The sequence below is a fragment of the Cottoperca gobio genome, chromosome 21 (assembly GCF_900634415.1).
Source record: "Cottoperca gobio chromosome 21, fCotGob3.1, whole genome shotgun sequence".
Taxonomy (NCBI): domain Eukaryota; kingdom Metazoa; phylum Chordata; class Actinopteri; order Perciformes; family Bovichtidae; genus Cottoperca; species Cottoperca gobio.
The window spans coordinates 15704501-15723121 of record NC_041375.1 but is presented as its reverse complement, the minus strand read 5'-3'; the positions used below and the strand labels follow the sequence as shown (position 1 = coordinate 15723121).

At 42.0% G+C, this 18621-nt stretch overlaps 1 protein-coding gene across 2 annotated transcripts in view; it reads left to right on the top strand.

Moving 5' to 3' along the window:
- The window catches only part of gsk3ba (glycogen synthase kinase 3 beta, genome duplicate a), a 32987-nt gene extending 14682 nt beyond the window's left edge, over positions 1 to 18305 (top strand). The window contains exons 3-11 of one of the 2 annotated variants that reach the window (XM_029458536.1): positions 3075 to 3158; positions 8670 to 8780; positions 10112 to 10242; positions 10899 to 11005; positions 11803 to 11900; positions 12041 to 12148; positions 14025 to 14211; positions 14462 to 14560; positions 15188 to 18305. In XM_029458536.1, coding sequence (XP_029314396.1) covers positions 3075 to 3158; positions 8670 to 8780; positions 10112 to 10242; positions 10899 to 11005; positions 11803 to 11900; positions 12041 to 12148; positions 14025 to 14211; positions 14462 to 14560; positions 15188 to 15258 — 996 coding nt within the window. In that variant the 3' untranslated portion in view covers positions 15259 to 18305. The remainder of the gene's footprint in view (positions 1 to 3074; positions 3159 to 8669; positions 8781 to 10111; positions 10243 to 10898; positions 11006 to 11802; positions 11901 to 12040; positions 12149 to 14024; positions 14212 to 14461; positions 14561 to 15187) is intronic. The other variant, XM_029458537.1, reaches the window with a different exon arrangement.
- Positions 18306 to 18621: the final 316 nt, after the last annotated feature.

Genomic DNA, 18621 nt, shown 5'->3' with positions numbered 1-18621 from the left:
TTCTAGCAGCATGCAATTGAGGTATTCTCTTGCTCTCTCTTTTTCTCTCCATCTGTCTCTCTCTGTCTCTGCTGGCTGGGCTGCTGACAAACTGGAGGATGACAGGTCAGCAGGAATGACTGCAGTATAACTGGAGCTGGGCAGGGCTTTACTGAACAGACTGTCTGCTCCTCCTCCATATGGTACCATCTTTCTCACACATATCACACACACAAACACACACACACACACACAGGCACACCCTTAAACACTCCCACTAAGCCACTGCAAGAAGACGAGGGCGTTGCCTGCGGTGCACGATGCATTCGATGGCTTGTCTGTGACCCACACGCAATGATGTCACTTTAGTGTGTGTGTGTGTGTGTGTGTGTGTGTGTTGGTAGTAGTTGTGTAGAGGGTAAAAAAGCATGGGAAGGCCTGTGGGAACCATTTGTGTCTGAATTAGGCTGGTATTCTTGTCCGTAACAGGCCATTGAGCTGCAAGATGCTGCTGCTGCTGAGATGATGAGGTCTTGCTTAGTGGACAGACGAGTCACTCTGCTCTGTTTAAAAAATTAATGAGAGGGGATTAAATACTCATAAAGTAGCAGCAAAGTGTGGAAGGACAGGAGCATATCTCCCTTTGCCAGCCAGCATGGCCCTGACCCACATAACGGGGGATCTCATTAGTTACCCAATCAGTCAGCTAGCACAGTTTTTAATGATCTTTTTGTCAACCATATTCACCAGGCGGCTTGTCAATGTCGGTAAGTCTCAAAGCTGTACAGCGGTAATATTTAGCCAATTCATTGATTATAGTTATGGTATTATTATTTATCATCACTTATTGATTTTTAATAATTTTTAAGCAACATTTTGACCATTTAAAGTCACTTTGGACTTTGGTAACTTGTGATGGCCTTTGTTTATTTTTATAATATTCCATTATTTAAGGGCTCCAACTATCAATGAATTTCACGATCTAATCTGATCTATTTACTAAACCCAAGGTGGCATCTTCAAATGTCTTTTATTTTATTTTATCAACAATCCAAAAACTTAATATATTCATTTTACTATCACATAAGACAAAGAAAAGCAAATGGTCATAATTTAGGGGCTGGAACTAGGGAAATGGCATTTTCTGCTTGAACAATGAATCGATTATCAAAACATTTGACAATCAACATTGTCAGCTCTAAATGAATTAATCAATAAAGTAAACTTCAGATTAATCAATAATTAAAATAAGTGCACCACATAACTCTTCATATAAGTTAAGTACTTAAACTGTTTTCCTCCTTTGATCCAAAGCTAAAAACTGGGTTCCTGATGAGCAGCTGATATCCAATTATCATCTGCATCACAATTCCTACAGTATCTGATACAATAGACTGGAATTTTGGGGTATTGAAGTATTCATTGCTGTACAAGCAGAAGACAGAACAAAAATTAATAAATGTAATACATTTTACAAATGATCTTGTCGCTGGGTTTGTTGGTCAGTCACTTCTCATTCACTGATGTGCTTTCAGTCACCGCAGCTCATGAGTCTTTACACAGAGGTCCCGTGTTGAACTCATGTTAACCAGTGCACGGCTGACCTGTGTGCTATTCTTCTACACCAAACTTGAAGACTGTGTTTACACAAAAATTGGGTCAGATAGTGTATCGGGTAATTCTCTGCCCTTTTAGTCAGCCAGTTAATCACACACCCCGTAAGAGCCTCATCAACCCTTTTCCCCCCAGAAACCCCCACAATGTCCCAGGTTGAGTTGTTGGTGTAGAAGAATTAGTGAATTAGTTTTCTCTGTCAACTAGGGAATTGGTCAACAAGCTAGACTACTGGTTAATCACTCTGTCAGCTCAAATATACAACAGAAGTAGCTCAATAAGGCTGTAAGCCTATTACATTCTGGTTATATACATTACTTATATTCTGCACTCCATTGAGTTTCCACATGTAAATACTTTGATGTTTATTAAAAACTAATAATCCATAATACCACACATGAAAAACCTAAAAATGTTAGCTTGCATATTAAATATGAGGGACAAACAGGTGATCATTTTATGTAAATCCCACATCCTGACATCCTTGCTGTAATACATCTCATATTCAGAGTATTAGTGTGCATGCGCTTGCTCCATGCTGTTATTGTACAATAATCAATAGTACAGAAGCCGCCATTCTACTGTTCAAGCTGCTCATGACTTCAAAAACAAAAGCCAGACTATTATGTCACAGACTGATGTTAACTTTTGTCCCCGTTTCCCGCTGGATTTTGACAATTCTCCATTCACTTTCTGCAGAGGAGACTACACTTTCCAAATGTTGCACAAGCACTTAGTTCAAAAGCACTGTGATAAAGAGGAGGGGGGAGGGAAGGAGAAATGAAGAGCTTCAACTATAATGAAGCTGTTAAACCTTTTTTATAATGTTTAAGTCCATATGCACAACCATTTTCTGCATGGACACACTGCACTGTATATGAAGATATGGAGCGCTCGACCGGGGTTCAATGCTTACATCTTGTCCCTGTGACACCACAGTCCCCAAGGCAATTCTTACTTTTAACACATTTATTTTTCCACATTTCTCAGAAGTATTTCTCCTCTAGGTCTGTGTTACTCTTTTTGCTTTTCATGGGCTTTTTTTTGGGATTAATCCTGTCGTGTAGGAATGGATGACCATTTCTTCCTACTTATCAGCATTCTTTTACTGCTACCACATCCAATTTTCTCAAATCTGGATTCCTCACAAACTGGCACATTGAGCTTGTGACAGTGACATGGCTGACAACGAGATGATTGTTTCGCTAGCTGTTTAGTGGCACATGTGTCATGATACGGTGATATTACATAATTAAAGCACTATTCTGTATAGCCATAATGCAGCCACTACTGATGAACCATGCTAGTGACATGTAACAGTTCTAACCTCTAGTAAGTCCTAATTGTGCTGTGGGTCCAATAAAAAGCTTCCATGGTCTCCAAAAGTACAACACACTCACTTCTTGAACCATGAGCATGAAACATGGATATAATGGGAAACGTAAATGTTAATGTGTCTTTCATGTTCTTGTGTTCTTCAGAACCGTGAGCTGCAGATCATGAGGAAGTTGGACCACTGCAACATAGTCCGGCTGCGCTACTTCTTCTACTCCAGTGGAGACAAGGTCAGTTGGCTGAGTGTGTCTGAGGTTTGTCTCTGGGCTGCATAATTAATTGTGTTATATGCCACACTGTAGTTTTAGTTTTGAAAAATAGAATATGTATTTTTTAGTACTCTCTTTATTACCTAAGAGCACATTATGGTTTGCTCGGCTTTTACTGAATGTTTAAATTATTGAGAGCTTTGCTTCAGTATGAGTAGTACAATAATTTAACTTTCTCCCATGATCAACAGTTTCATGAATGAAGTAGTTAACCTTTGCATTTATGCCATCGCTGTTCAGCCATAATCAGTTTTTTTTTTCCTAGGAAAATCTATCTATCTAAAATCCTATCTATTTTATCTTGCCTTTTGAACTCTCTTCCAGGGTTCAGCATTCAACGACTAAAGTTAATCCTCTAACGCATAGGTCTTCAACAGGGGGTCTGCGACCCCCAGGGGGTCCGCGGAGGTGCTGCAGGGGGGTCGCAAAATTGTTTGTAGATAATGCAATACAAAAAATAAAATATAAATAATTAAAGCTTTTCTTTTCTTTTCTTTTTTACAATTGTTTTGTTTTGCTTTGCCATTCACATTCCCTCCCTCCTCCGCTGTACTTCACGAAGGGCGGCGACACACACCTACAGACAGAGTGGAGGAAAGGAGAGGGGTGAACTAAAATAAATTTCCGCCACACACCCCCCCCTCTCCGTTGCACAGACCTCCTCAAGCCTCTTGTGTACAATATATACAGTAGGGGGTCCCTGCACCCCGCTACACCAGTTTGGGGGTCCTTGGCCCGAAAAACGTTGAAGACCCCTGCTCTAACGCCACCCAACTAAACTCCTGTTTTCAGGATAATTTAAATTCTCGCTTGCGCTTCAGCTCATAAACTTTGTCTTCAACCGCCGCCATTTTCTCGCGAGTGCCCGACCAGTACTGCACATGTGAAACTCAACATAGATGAGATTGAATCAACATGGCTCAGCCCTTAGCTACTTCCATCATCAGCTCTGGAAAAACTAGCCCGCCGTGGCATTTTACTTGCCCAGGGCAAACGGGCAATCCTTATTGCAGAGCCCTGTCTTCCTGTCAGCTTCACCAACATATATGTCTTCCTCCTGGCTTTAATAAATATATTTGTACATACAGTACATCGTGCTCTCTCTCTGTCTGTCTCCGTCGACCATTGGAGGTCCCCTGGAGACTACAAGGCTGGACTATGTTATGCAACTAGCTGACAAACAGGCAGAGGTCCATGTTTTAAATATAGAAATGAACCTGGCAGACACACTGTTGGGACTATACCCATGACTCTGCAGTTAGGAATGCTCCCATGTTGCACACCTACCAGGGCCAAGGAAAGCTGTGGAGGATTACAGAGGGAAGGTGGTGATGAGGGTAGGTGGGAGGTGACTGAGCGATGGGTCCGGACGGAGCATCTATTTGCCAGACCGGAGGGTGTTGGTTAATTATAGACTCACCCAAGCCCTCCCCTCCGTGCTGTAAGCTCCACCCAGTTCCCACCCCTCGCCTCGTGCCATGTGCTCACTGACCTCTGGGAATTGCAGCTAGTTCTTGGTATACTGACATACTGACAGCGGTGCCTTGTCACAGAAATGACCCTACACTTTCCCAATTTGACTTTCGCAATCGCAGGACTTTTGCTTTTTTAAGCCACAACTTTTGTTTGTGTCTTTTAATACTTTCACCTTTTAAATCCCCACTCCAGTGTGTCCTCCTTTCATGTATCAATTTCTTCCCCCTAACCGTATCACTCCAGGCTAATTATGGAGACTGGCACCGTGTTGTTGGTGTGGGGATTTACCACCCATAGAGCCTCGACTTAGAAAAGAGAGGGGGGTAGGGCTAGGGCGAAGTAGGCAAAAGGTAATGTCTTCCATATAGAGAGTTTACTGGAAGGATGGATTGTTGCAGACAGGTTGATGGATAGATGACAGCTGTTTGAAAAAGCAGAGGGTGAGGCAGAGATAAGATGAGGTCAGGTGTGGGTGGAGGTGCAGTTGGTGTCCTGATGGGAGAGTTCATACTGGGTGCAGCTGTGAGCCAGCCTGGGACTTCTGCTACTGTAGCTGCCAGCATGTGCGCAGGTAGTCTTATGTAACTGCTGGCATGTGGCGTGCTCGACACATGCTTTTGCTTTGACCCTTTAACCACTTGTATAATACTGTTCAAACAGAAGGCTACAAGTCCTAACAGCGTAGGCAGATAGGCAAATAACGGTTTGACTTTTACCGTTTCAAAGATATGCAGTCGCATGTAAGATGTTGAGCTTACACAGAGTTGCCCTCAGCTGTGGTTACTTCTCAAAATCACATCAGTTTACACACACTAATACACACAATTGCTTTCAATAACTTTACTTGAGTCTCTGTCACACAAACATACATACCATCTATATTCTTGCCAACACTGAATCTACAGGCTTCATATGTAACAGCATAAAAACAAAATATCAGAAGTTTTGTAGCGTTATTACATTTATAAAACGTTAGTAATATATGAATGATAAAATTCATAAACCATTAGAGGCAGAATTAACCCCAGCTCCCATATAGTCCAGTGCACACAACAGACTACTATTGGAAGCTTCATTATTATTTGCTGCCTGACCGCAGGTTCCCTGTATGTGTGTATTAATAATGCCGAACCCACTAATGTTGGTATTCGAACAGAGCTGGCACATCTTTTTATTTTCATGTTTTTATCCACGGCTCTCTCATATTTAGGCGGAATAAACCTCCAGGCCCCAAACCCTCAGGGGTCACTGCCACCAGGTTCACTGTGTAGAAATCACTTTGCGGTAACTTGGGGCCCTGTCTTATTCCTAAACAAATGTATATTTACTTCAAGTACGGCTCGCACTATATTGGGCCTGGGGCAGAATAGTTGTACTGGTTGGTTCTGGGGCTTCAGGCAAAAATACTGACGCTGCCATGTGTAGTCTGCTTGTCGCTCATGATGTTTCACTTGTAGATGACTGGGTACACACAGTGGTTGGGTGGGCCTGTTTATTCTTGCCCTGGAGCCCCCTAGCAGGTTAATCTGCCCCATGCCATCCCAATGTTGCTCTCTAGTGGCCAGTATTTTAACATATACACATGCATTTACACATGTTAATAGACAGACTGTGGTTGAACAGCATTACTTTTGGGTAATGTGCCAGGTCTGGTGTACAGTATAGAGCTACAGGATTTGCCAAGTGAGAGTTTATGGCAGTTCCAGTGCCTGATATATATCTGGCTGTGGCGAGGATAATTCACTCTCCGTATATCCCTCCACATCTGTCTGTGTTCCTTGATTTCAAAGATTCCTTAACAATGACTGTACAACAATGACTGATAATGTAATTATATTTTAATCATATGGATTGATGCATTGCTGACTAATGTGATGTGTCACATGACCAGGAAGCACAAACCCACATGTTAATATAAGCTACACGTGTGGAAACTGACACGCATACTGTATATTACTGCACAGATTCCATCTTCTCTTGCATAACGTAGCATGGTGATTGTTGTTGATGGATAGCTGAGACAGTTGTTGTTCAGGTGCAAGCAGTTTTTCTCAGCAAATTAGAGACTGAATTATTTAGCCGGGAGTGAACAAGGAGCCAATCAGATCCCCGCCTGGCTAACCATCTGGGAACAAGCCAAGGAAGTGGCTTTGTAGTGAGGCAGGAAGTGAGTCATCGCTGTTGCTAGGCTAAATATAGCTATGATGGCACTAGCAGGAGGTGGAGCGGGCCCTCTAGTCGTCACAAATGTTATCAATGGGAGTTTTGCTAGTGGTGCACGCATGCACACACACGCACACACGGCTAGAGGAGAGGGACACAGAATGAGTGTTAGGGGGAGGGTGATGCCAGTGACAGATGTGTGTGTTCAAACGAAGCTACCCATGTCTGAGAGTTGTTCTGAATGCTGCTCATTGTCACTGATATCTGCATCCGTTTGTGTCTGCCTGTCTCCAAGTCCTCTCTGCCCTGTATTTCATTCAGTCACCATATATGTGTCTAATTGTCTGAGTGTGAGCGGTAGAGAGCAGTCAGTACAAAGCAGGGCATTGAGCTGACAGAAGTGTACCACACTGTCTGTCTGGGAGCTCTTCACTGGCCTAGCTTTCTCATCTTGCTTTGCAGACTTGCAGGGAGCCAGCTCTGTCCACCGCCTAAGCTGTATGTTGGGAAGACTTTTAACAGATGGGGGAGGCAAAGGGATACGGACAAAACAGGAGAATAATTGAATTTAACTACTACTAATTGAATTGATTCAAGTTGGAAGTCCTGTCATATGACCCCAAGGCATTATGTGTTGGAGGTTTGTGTGGTTGAACACTGGTCAACAGTAGGGTCACATGAGGCGGTTGCTCTCTAGTGCTATCTTCAACTCCGAGTGACTACAAAACACATTTTGTTACGTTTATGTTTCTATGTGCCAGTATGACTCATAGCAAATTAACACTCCTGGCTATAGAGTGGTGATACAAAAGGGTGTGTATAAATCCACCGCTTAAAATATTCCCCACTAAATGCACTTACTTACTACTGTTAAATAAAATAAAACTAGTGCCCAACTGTTGTATTAGGGATGCATGAGCATGTTAAAAACAATCTGTGAGTCTTTTTAATTGTTCTCAGTAGATACCAATAAGGGAGGACCAATTGAAAGTCAGAAAGATTAATGACTAAACCATTGTGGGATTTGATATTTAAATGGGATTTGTGGACAGAAAGTGAGGTCTTTAATAATGCCAGACTTATCCTTTAAATGCTGTTGTGGGAAATGTATAAAGGCACTTATTCTGGTCATTAAATCAGCCCAAAAAAACTACTGTTCTTACTGTTCAGCCTGTTGCTGCCAGGTTGTGTATTAGTCCCATCACCAAACCCTTAAAAAGGCCAAAGTTCGTATCTGAAGGCTCTGCTGTTCCTCCGAACAAACCATCAGGGACAGACAGGCTAGTTGTGAATGCATGAATGAGCTATGAGTGTGATTTGACTTATCTCAAACAATGGATTCACAAGAAACACCCGATGACTCAGCGCTGACTTACTCTGGTCAGAATCAAAGGAAAAAGGAAGGAATAACCGGGTGGCCTCAAATACAGCATCCTTTGAGAGTCGGTGTTCTCCAAGAACGTGCACAGCCCCGCCCTTCAACACATACCGCCTCCAACCAGGAAATGAGAAAATGAGATCATTGTCTGCGGACACTGTTGGAGTACAGGCAGTTATGACGCATGGTTGTGTGTCCTGCCCTCAAGGGACGAGTCCCATACAATGGATTCCAAGTTAGACTGTGAAAAAACACCAGTTACATCAGCTCGCAGTTGGCTCGTTTCAGCAGACGTGTCATAACTGCAGACACAGATAATATCAACGTCCTCAATGAAGCTTTAAAGCTTCAAACTATTCCGTACAGCTTAAAATTGCAAACTATGACATATTTATAAAAGATATTGTATATTAATCTGCTGTGTGTGTGTGCATGTGCTTGCTTCTCTCCAACAGAAAGATGAGGTGTATCTGAATTTGGTTCTGGATTACGTTCCCGAGACTGTCTACAGAGTGGCCAGACACTACAGCCGAGCCAAACAGACTCTGCCCATGGTTTATGTCAAGGTATATAAAAGTGTGTGTATGCATCTGTAACCATCACGACAGGAAGTGCTCCACTTTATTAACGAAACCTGGAAAGACAATATTGAATCAAACTCTCACAATATGTATTTGATAACTTATTATAGCATCAATGCTATCTCTGTAGAATACAGTTTATTATATCCAAAGATGGAATAAACAAAAGGGTGTCATTTATGCTTCATTGTGTTAAATATGTGATAAACTTTCATTCAATTTATTCAGACTTGAACCTAAAGCATCCATAAACGCACCACACAATCTTACTATGTTTGTTTTCTATTCAGTCGGTCCTAAACCCTGAAATCTACTGAGGTTCCACTGAGGTCTGCTATCAGCTGCACCAATAGACTAAAACCAACAATACGTAAAATGATTTTTTAATAAAAGTTTCTCAGTGACACAATGTACCTATGTTGTCACAAAAAGGGTGTATTAAATTAATTACATTTATTTGAGTTTGTAAAAATAAACAAATTCTTCTTGATTCACTATAAAATAAAAATATTGAGCAGATTAAATATGCAAATAAAAATGTCATAATCATCATTTGTGCAACAAAATATGCAGAGGGGTAAAGTGGTGACCAGCACTGTATATTACTCGTATGATGTCTCTGTTCCACACTGTGTAAAATGTGCCTGATTGTTTGTATGCATGCCCTGCGCTCAGATCAGTTTTCACTCATTGAGTATTTCCCTGGCTGTGACAAATGTGAGAGTAATTGCACATTTCCTGTCTCTTCAGTTTAAGTTATATTCCTACCTCAGGGAATTAATTGAACAAAATAACTACAGTTAATTAGTCCCACAGAGGGGAGGAAGCACTCACAGTTACCTTTTAACTTCACGCAACAATATGAATATTCATCTGTACAGGAAATGGTAATGAGAGGAGCTTTCACATGTTGGCTCACCGTACTAACACAAAGTAGCAATGTTTGTCATCACACAAGAACATATTGACCTTCATTGGGACATTGAGAATAAAGAAAGATGAGGACACAAGTATATATTTTTGTATGCATACTGTATATCCCCAATCACCAAAATCGCCAGTTTTTGATTGAGTCGGAGTGGAGAAAGAAGGCATTGCAGACACACATTTTGTTTTATCTCTTCAAGACCACGTTAACAAGGTTCAGGAGTTTGAAGAGGCAATGTGAGACGCTGTCGTTTAAACATTCACTGATAAAATGTTGTACTTGACCCGGCTGAAATTGATTCTCGAGTGGTTGTTTCCAAACTTTAACCCTGTTTTGAAAACCGAGCTTGCTGTTTGTGTTGGCGTAACTTGTGTGTTTCTGTGTGTAGTTGTACATGTACCAGCTGTTCAGGAGCCTGGCCTACATCCATTCGTTCGGGATCTGTCATCGGGACATCAAGCCCCAGAATCTGCTGCTGGATCCAGAGACCGCCGTGCTCAAGCTCTGTGACTTTGGCAGGTGAGACTCGGTCACCAGGTCCTGTTTGGTCAACAGTGGTGCCATTTAAAGGAATAGTCTGACGCTTTTAGAAATGCGCTTATTCGCTTCCGGTTAGCTTAGCTTAGCATAAAGACTGGAAATGGGGAAAAAGCTAACCTTTGCTCTGTCTGAAGGTAACAAAATCCTCAATACTTAACACGTTATACAATGTTTTTTCTTCCTGGAGTCTTTGTTGGTTGCAAGTCACATCACCCAGCCAAATAACAGCCGCTTCCCTCTTTATGCTAAGCTAAGCTAATTGTCCGCTGTAGCTTCATATTTAGCAGACAGACAGTAGTAGTATCGGTCTTCTCATCTAACTGTCAGAAAGAAAGCAAATAAGCGTATTTCCCAAAACGTCAAACTTCTCCTTTGTCAAGAGTTTGGTTCTTACACTGAAGAGTTTAAATGTGGCAAAAATGTTCCTTCACAATTTTAGCGACTAACTGAAACGGTTACCCAGTGAACCGTATAATAAGAAAGTGGGCAGCAGTGATTTTACCCGCTGACACTCTTCCGTGTAAATCCTACTCGCAAGGCTTTTCTTTAGTTTCATGTTTCCCTTGTATTGACCAGAATATGGTGATGATGATGATGATGATGATGATGATGATGTGCTTTGACTTTGTGTGCAGTGCTAAGCAGCTGGTCCGCGGGGAGCCCAATGTGTCCTACATCTGTTCTCGCTACTATCGCGCCCCTGAGCTCATCTTTGGTGCCACTGACTACACTTCCAGCATAGGTAGGCTGACTCCAGCTGCCAAAGTAAACACTTTAACCCTTAAACCACTTAATAAGCTTAAAGGGATAGTCTAGCTCAAAAACAAAAACAATATTGTCCCTCTTACCTGTAGTGCTGTTTACGAATCTGGATTGTTTTACTGTGAGTTTGCCTAATGTTGGAGATTTCGTCCGTAGAGATGTCTGCCTTCTCTCGAATATAATGGAACTAGAAAGCTTGTGTTGCTCAAAGTGCCAAAAGTTCATATGAAAAACAGCAATGTCTTTGACCAGAATTCATGACCCGGTTAATCCACAGACCTTGTTGTGAGCTGTAAGTTTCATGTAGGAACGTTTTCTCTTTCTACCAAACTACACCCGCCAACCGTATCACAGCACAGCAGGATGCGTGCGTCTTACTCACGGACGAGTCTGTGCTTGTGACGATCCCAAATGCAAAAGTAAAGGTCATCCTCCTCGGCAGAGCCGTAACGTCTGCTAGCTTGGTATTTCTTTGTCGCTTCAAACACCACAAGCCGAGTGCCATGTAGTTCCACTATATTCGAGAGAAGGCAGACATCTCTACGCACGATATCTTCAACACTCCAAAACAAATCTGGATTGATAAATAGCACTACAGATAAGAGGAATTAAAATGTATTTTTGATTTTAGGGTGAAGTGTCCCTCTAACCTCAGATGATTATAATGATGATGACAATGATGTGTTCTGTATAATTTGATTGTGGTCATCTGTGCCCCTCTTTTGCTTTTATCTGACTTCTTTTTCCCTTGGGTGACCGGCCTTTTCCTTTTTATAGATGTGTGGTCAGCCGGCTGCGTGCTGGCAGAGCTGTTGCTAGGACAACCAATCTTCCCTGGTGACAGTGGAGTGGATCAGTTGGTTGAAATTATAAAGGTGACGACTGGGGTTACCCACAGGATGTAAAAGTCTTCATATATATACGATACTAAAGGCTCTGTTTCTTCTTCACAAGTGATGAGGAATTGGAGTTAAAGACATGTTGTTCCTGTTGTTGTCTCTCCTGTTCTCTCCAGGTTCTCGGCACCCCAACCCGAGAGCAGATCCGTGAGATGAACCCCAACTACACTGAGTTCAAATTTCCCCAGATTAAGGCACATCCTTGGACTAAGGTGAGTCAACAGGTACAGGAGCCCTTTTACTTCTCTAAGATCCACCGCTTGTCTCCATGTTTGTGTTTCCCAACATACCCGCATGCTGCTTCATCACATCCCCCCCCAACAGAGCTGCATGAGGCCTTTAAAAGCCCCGACAACTGCGCTGAGCTTTTAGGACCCAATGAAGAATGACTGATAAAACACAAGCGAAAGACTCAACTTTCCCAGTTGTCATAAAACTCTTTTTTTTAAATAGTTTTCTTTTGCATGTGAAGCACTTTAATCTTGCTATAAAAGTAATATGAGGAGTGCTTGGCTGGGTTGTATTCTTGCTTTGCTCCTTTTTTGAATAGCCTTGAAAAAGGTAGCAACTGACACCTTTACAGTCTTGATACGGGGTGTCAAGATTTTCTGTGGATTAACAAAATGCCATTGAAAGTTTTTTACTCAAGGTTTTTACCCCTCTAGAGTAGACTAAATAAAAAGAAACTTAAGTAAGCTAATTAAGCGTTTTACTTTATATGCGCAAAGAGGTCAAATGGCACCGCCTTTTATTGAAGGACAACATGATTGTGAATTTGCTGGAATCTGTCTAAAACTAAAACTTCGTTATCATCTTGTGCTGACAAAGCATACGTGTCAAATTGTTGAAAATCGCAGTAAGCACTCCTCAGTTTAAACGCAGCTATTGGGTAAATACTTTACATACTTTACTTTATTCGGCAGAGGCATCTGACTGGCTGTTAAACTTGTTTTTAGGTTTGGTTGAGTATGTCGTCTCAGTTACAGCACTGTGTCTTGAACCGTAAGAGTCCACCATACTCAGTCAATTCCTCCTTTGCTCTGCTTAATCTTTCAGTTTATTAAAGACAGATTGACCCGTCGATATCAGAATATCACATTGGTTCTCCACTTCATGCTCTTATCTTGATGCCTGTTTAAATGATAGTGAAGATACAACAGGTGGGAAACAGTGAAGGGACGTTCCCTCTTCCTGGCTTCCCCCTCAGCAGTCCCACCCACAGCTCTCAGGCAGCAGCAGCAGCTCCTCCTGTTAGCCTTTTTGGCGCCCTGCTGTGGTCACTCTCTGCAACTGTGTTCAGTCAGTTCTGCTGTTCTCTGCTGCAGCGATCAGATTAATTCATCATTGATTCAAACCCCCACAAACAAACTCACATTTGCGAACAGTAGTTTTCATAAAACACACTGAATACATGTTGGTACCGCTTTTTATATCATGTCTATAATGCATTATAAGCATACTTCTAATGCATTGTATTCTGTTTATAGCACTGTGTAATAATAGAGATTAGCAATCATAAATAATTATTAGGATTTATAACAATACTCATAACACATTATAAATAATTTTATAACGACTTATAAAGTCAAGTATCATAATACTTCATAACTGTCACTGACATTATTTTTTGCAAAGATCATAGTGTATTACAGTTTAATTCCCATAGTTGTAACACATTGTTATCACTATAGTCACTGTAAGTGGTCATTGTTTGCTTTAACAAGTGAACAAATATCATTACATTTAAAATGTCAGTGAGTGACCAGCAATTATAAAGAATTACGATATTTGACCTTATAATTAATTGTAAAATGCTTTATGTGTTTGTATTATTGCTATAAAGCATTATGATTATGTGTGAGTGCTTATAACTTTGACTATACAGTGTTATAAGCAGATTATAACACATTATAAGTATGTTTTAAAATGCATTATAGACATTGACGCATAGAAAGTGTTACTGATATTTTCATTTTTAAGTCCTTTGTGTGTGTGTGTGTGTGTGTTGTTAACAACATTGGCATTTCTTCTTTTGTTTGATGACCACACACTTCATGTGGTCACTGCTGACATCCGTGTTCGTGTCTAACTGTTGTTCAGGTGTTCCGGCCGCGTACGCCTCCAGAGGCCATCGCGCTGTGCTCTCGCCTGCTGGAGTACACGCCCACGGCCCGCCTCACCCCTCTAGAGGCCTGCGCGCACTCCTTCTTTGACGAGCTGCGCGACCCCAACGTCAAACTGCCCAACGGGAGAGAGAAGCCCTCCCTCTTCAATTTCACCACCCAGGGTATATAACCGTTAAATATTCATTGACGTTGGTAAAACAGACTGGTATCAGTGTCCTCGTATTCATTAATACATATCCTACTTGTCAAACAGTAAATTTGCAAGAAAATAATCTCCTGTGTCTTCTGTTTTTTGCCACCTCTTCACACTAGAATATATTCCTTTCTTATCAGTACATTGCAAGTACATAACAAGTTTCCATCGATAACTTATTTTAAACATGACCTGGTAACTTGTTCTTTCTCTTTCAGAGTTATCCAGTAACCCCTCTCTGGCCTCTATACTCATCCCTGCACATGGCCGCAGCCAGGCTGCCGCCTCTACCCCGACCAACACCTCTGCCACCACAGGTTAGAGCCACGCTTCACCAACAGGCACTTCCTATATTTGTCTTGAAGGCTCTACTTATATTAGATGTACAGGTTGTAACTTATGTGGCTGCTAACCTTTTAACCTTCTAGTGGTCAATATATATTGAATTTGAAGTTCTGTAGATTTCATCTTGTGCTATAAATTGGTGCATAAAAAGCACCGTGGGCACTAACCACTGCTATGCAAGTTGACTGCTTACCTTATCCACAACATTGCAAAATACATAGTTTCACACATGGGAACCTGGGAACTGCCCAAAACAACATGTAACTGCAGGTCACTGAGATGCTCCAGTTGAGTGTTAAGGATGTTGCTCATGATCTTGGACTCATAGCAGTAGCTGAAGAAGGGGATGACCGTTACTCATTTCCCTGCATTTATTTTCCCACTCAACTTTGAGGGTGTAAAACATGTTCTTTGATATACTCCCTTTACACCCTCAAAGTTGAGGGGTGTAAAGGGAGTATATCAAAGAACATGTTTTTCACATCACTCTCTCTGTGTCCCTGTCACTCGTTCTCTACTCTCTATCTTTATCTACCAATCTCCTTAAATAAATAATAATTGTTTCACTGTAAATGATCAGCTGCTCTTCATCTCAACAGATGGCAGCAGCACAGAGCGAGGTCCCAGCACCACCACCGCTTCTGCCTCGGCCTCCAACTCCACCTCCTGAGCCCACAGACGACCCGCCCCGCCCCAGTCTCAGCCCCAGCCCGCGGCCTCTCCATTGCCCCGGCCAGGGGGTGAGCTCCGCTCAGCCCTGCTCTCCTCCCTGACAGCAGTGGAGCGATGCTGACGCAGTCTGGGTTCAACAGCTAGCCACAGCCCCATGCCAAAACCACAAACCAAGCATCCTTAATCCCTAATCTTTTATCCCTGACTGGCCCCTCATCCAGCTGTTTGAACTCTACTCCATGCCCTGTCAAAGACGTCTCTCCGTGCCCTTTCAACGGGGAAGGAAAGCGCAGGGCCAGAGGTGTTGTCGACTGTACTATTAATAAAAGTACACTGTACATGTATACACAATGCTAGCCTGCTAATGTTTGTAAGAGGACAATCTGTAGAAAAAGTCCCAAGCTGTTCCCCTTGGCCCTCTCCCTATCTGGCCTTCCCCCTTTGTCCTCCACATCGTCCCACTTTTCGTCATCCTTTGACCTCTGACCCCAATGTGTCCCCTGGCCGATCCCCCCCCTTTGGTTCCTCCTGTAGTGCATGGCCTGAGTATGGTTAGGATCTCCCGGGGGGTCAGCACGCCCTCTCACTTCTCAACTACACTTCCGCAGACGAGGCATGAGGCTCACGCACGGGTACACACACACACACACACACACACACACACACACACACACACACACACATGGGTGCATGATGATCCTGACGTATGTGGGAAGAAGCAGTCCACTTGCGGGGGGTAACGTTTGGACAGGTTTTTTTTCTTTGCCTGGGGTTGTTTTTAAATGGTCAGCAAAGCTGTTTTACTCGACCTTGTTTTAAATTTGAGTTTTGGACTCCTGGGCAGATGTTTTTGGATTGCCATGTGCGATGGATGTGACAAGTATCTGGTCCTGTGTGCTTGTATAATATATACATACAAAACAAACACGCATACACACACAGTTTATATATTACTTTTCCTTATGTATAAAAAGTATATATAGATATATGTATATTAACTACAATGGTTCAGAAATCATTTAAGGTGAGCTCATATCTGGCAGAGCAGTGGCAATATTTGCCGCTGCCTAAAGACAATAGATTTAGATAAGGTGGTGTTTTTGTTTTCTTTGCTGGAGTGTGGTTAGATTCCAGCCGTCACTTCCCTGTTCTCCTGTCTGTATCAAGGCTGTAGATGGATTTAGAGCATTGCTCTATTCCCCCGTCTTTGTACCGACTCTGTCTGTAACAGTGTTTCTGTGACAGTAGTGTCTTGACAAACATCTCTCCCCCCCCCCCCCCCCCCCCCCGTCTAGCTCTTCCTCTCCGTCTGTGAAGAATTCAAGATGTTTCTCAACACTTTTCTTTCCTCGACTCCTTGAGAAGTCTCGGAGACCGTCCCTCGGCTCACCCCTGACTGTCTCCTGTGTTGTGACCACTGACTGAAGTGTTAGCCTAGCGTTCTTTCTCCTCCACCTGCCGCACATAAGAGCCACTCGGTACAGTCTGTCGAAGCGTCTCATTTACAGAGAACACTCACTACATTTAAAATAAAATAAAACAAAAATAAAAAAGCAGAATTTGTATATACAGTATAAATGCACCTCACCAAAATTCTGACTTGTATGACTTGTATGTTTTTTGTTTTTTTATGTTGATTCTTTTTTTTTTTTTCATGTTGTGTTCAAGGTATGTATATATGCAGACCCATGTACTGTTTATGAGCAAAAACAAAGATGATAAAGGGTAGGGAAATAAAACAAAAAAAACACAAAAAAAGATTAAAAAAAACAAAACAATCAGGGCAAAACTGATGTTTATGGATATTGTAGATGATGACGATGATGATCAGCTTTATCCAGCCATATGTTCAATCTTACCTGTACAGTACAGTAGATGACAGCTGTATTATTGTAACAAGAACTAGTCATGTATAGTGTAACTATAGTTTGGAGTGCCTTTGCTTTCATACACCTTCGCCTTGTTCCCCCTCTCACCCAGCCCCCTGCCATCACCCACCTCCCCCCCCTGACTGGGACTCTCCCTTTGGTGCTGTTGAATATCCTGCTATCCTGCAACACACACACACACACACACAACACACACACATTCACACTCTCCCACTTGATTTTCAGTCCCCTCCACTCGCACCTCTTCCCATTTTTCATTGCACACTTAATGTAATATACAGACATTGTTAATTGTAAGGATTGTTTTTCCTTAACTGAAGATACGAGTAGATGAGTGTTTATTTTGATGTTTTATCTTGGACACACATGCACGCACAGCACAAACATGTATACCACAGTCCTGGCATGGGCTCCGGGGCATGAAGTGGGTTTGGGGGGAGGGGAGGGGGGTCGTGATGACAGCAGGGGTCAAAAAGGCCTCATATACTGTATATAGTCAATACAGTATAGTTTCTGTATTACCCACAGTGTTGGTTCTGTTACCAAAGCCAAACTAAGATGTAGTCGTGATGAGCCATCCTCAGAGGCAGTACTGTATGTATTCTGTCTCTCTTCTTCTCTCTCTGGATATTTTGTTGTTCCTCTGTCCTCTTGCTTGTTCTCCTTCCTGTCTGCATACCTGTGGGGTGGGATTCAGTAGCACCTAAGGGGTCGAGTCATGTAGCCTCTCTCCTGTCTCCTGCTTGCTGTAATTTTGCATTCATGAACGTGTTGCTACCCTCCACCAGGACCACCTCACCCTACCCCTAACTCCAGTTCAATAAAAACGCCACAAAGGTTACCAAAAAAGAACACAAGCAAGTATGTATGCTAGTATAATATATTATACTGGTGCATATATAATGCTAACTGGGGTTAAAGAAAAGAAAAATCATAGAAAATACAACGAAAACATCCTGTATAACAGTACTACTACTTGAATGCCTCCGTTTGTGACTGAACTTTTTATTTCATTTGTTTTGTTTTTTCTTTTGTTCTGTAAAGGTATGCTAAATGTACACCTCTGTAAATATTCCCTCTGCGTGCTCTGAGGAATAGTTCCCTGGTACTGTAATTTGCATTAAATAAAGAGTAGGATAGCCTGGAAATGATCAAGCGCTTTGTCTGTTCCATCTTCTTTTAGTGAGAATCCAAAATGGACGTCAGAGTCGGTACATGTATAAAGCCTGTTTAGACTATTTTGGTCCGAAATGCATCAATATTTTAAGAAACGTGTGATGCACAAAAGTGTTAACACTCACAGAAGCAGCAGCTACACACTTAACATACTTAGAAAAATTGAGATTAAGTTGAAAAAAAGATAGGTCTGTCCCTATTCTCTCACTACGTATACAACATTTAAAACGGTTCACTAGATGATGCGTCCAGCGTCAATACAATCTAATGTTCACATCTGATTGTATTCATGCGCA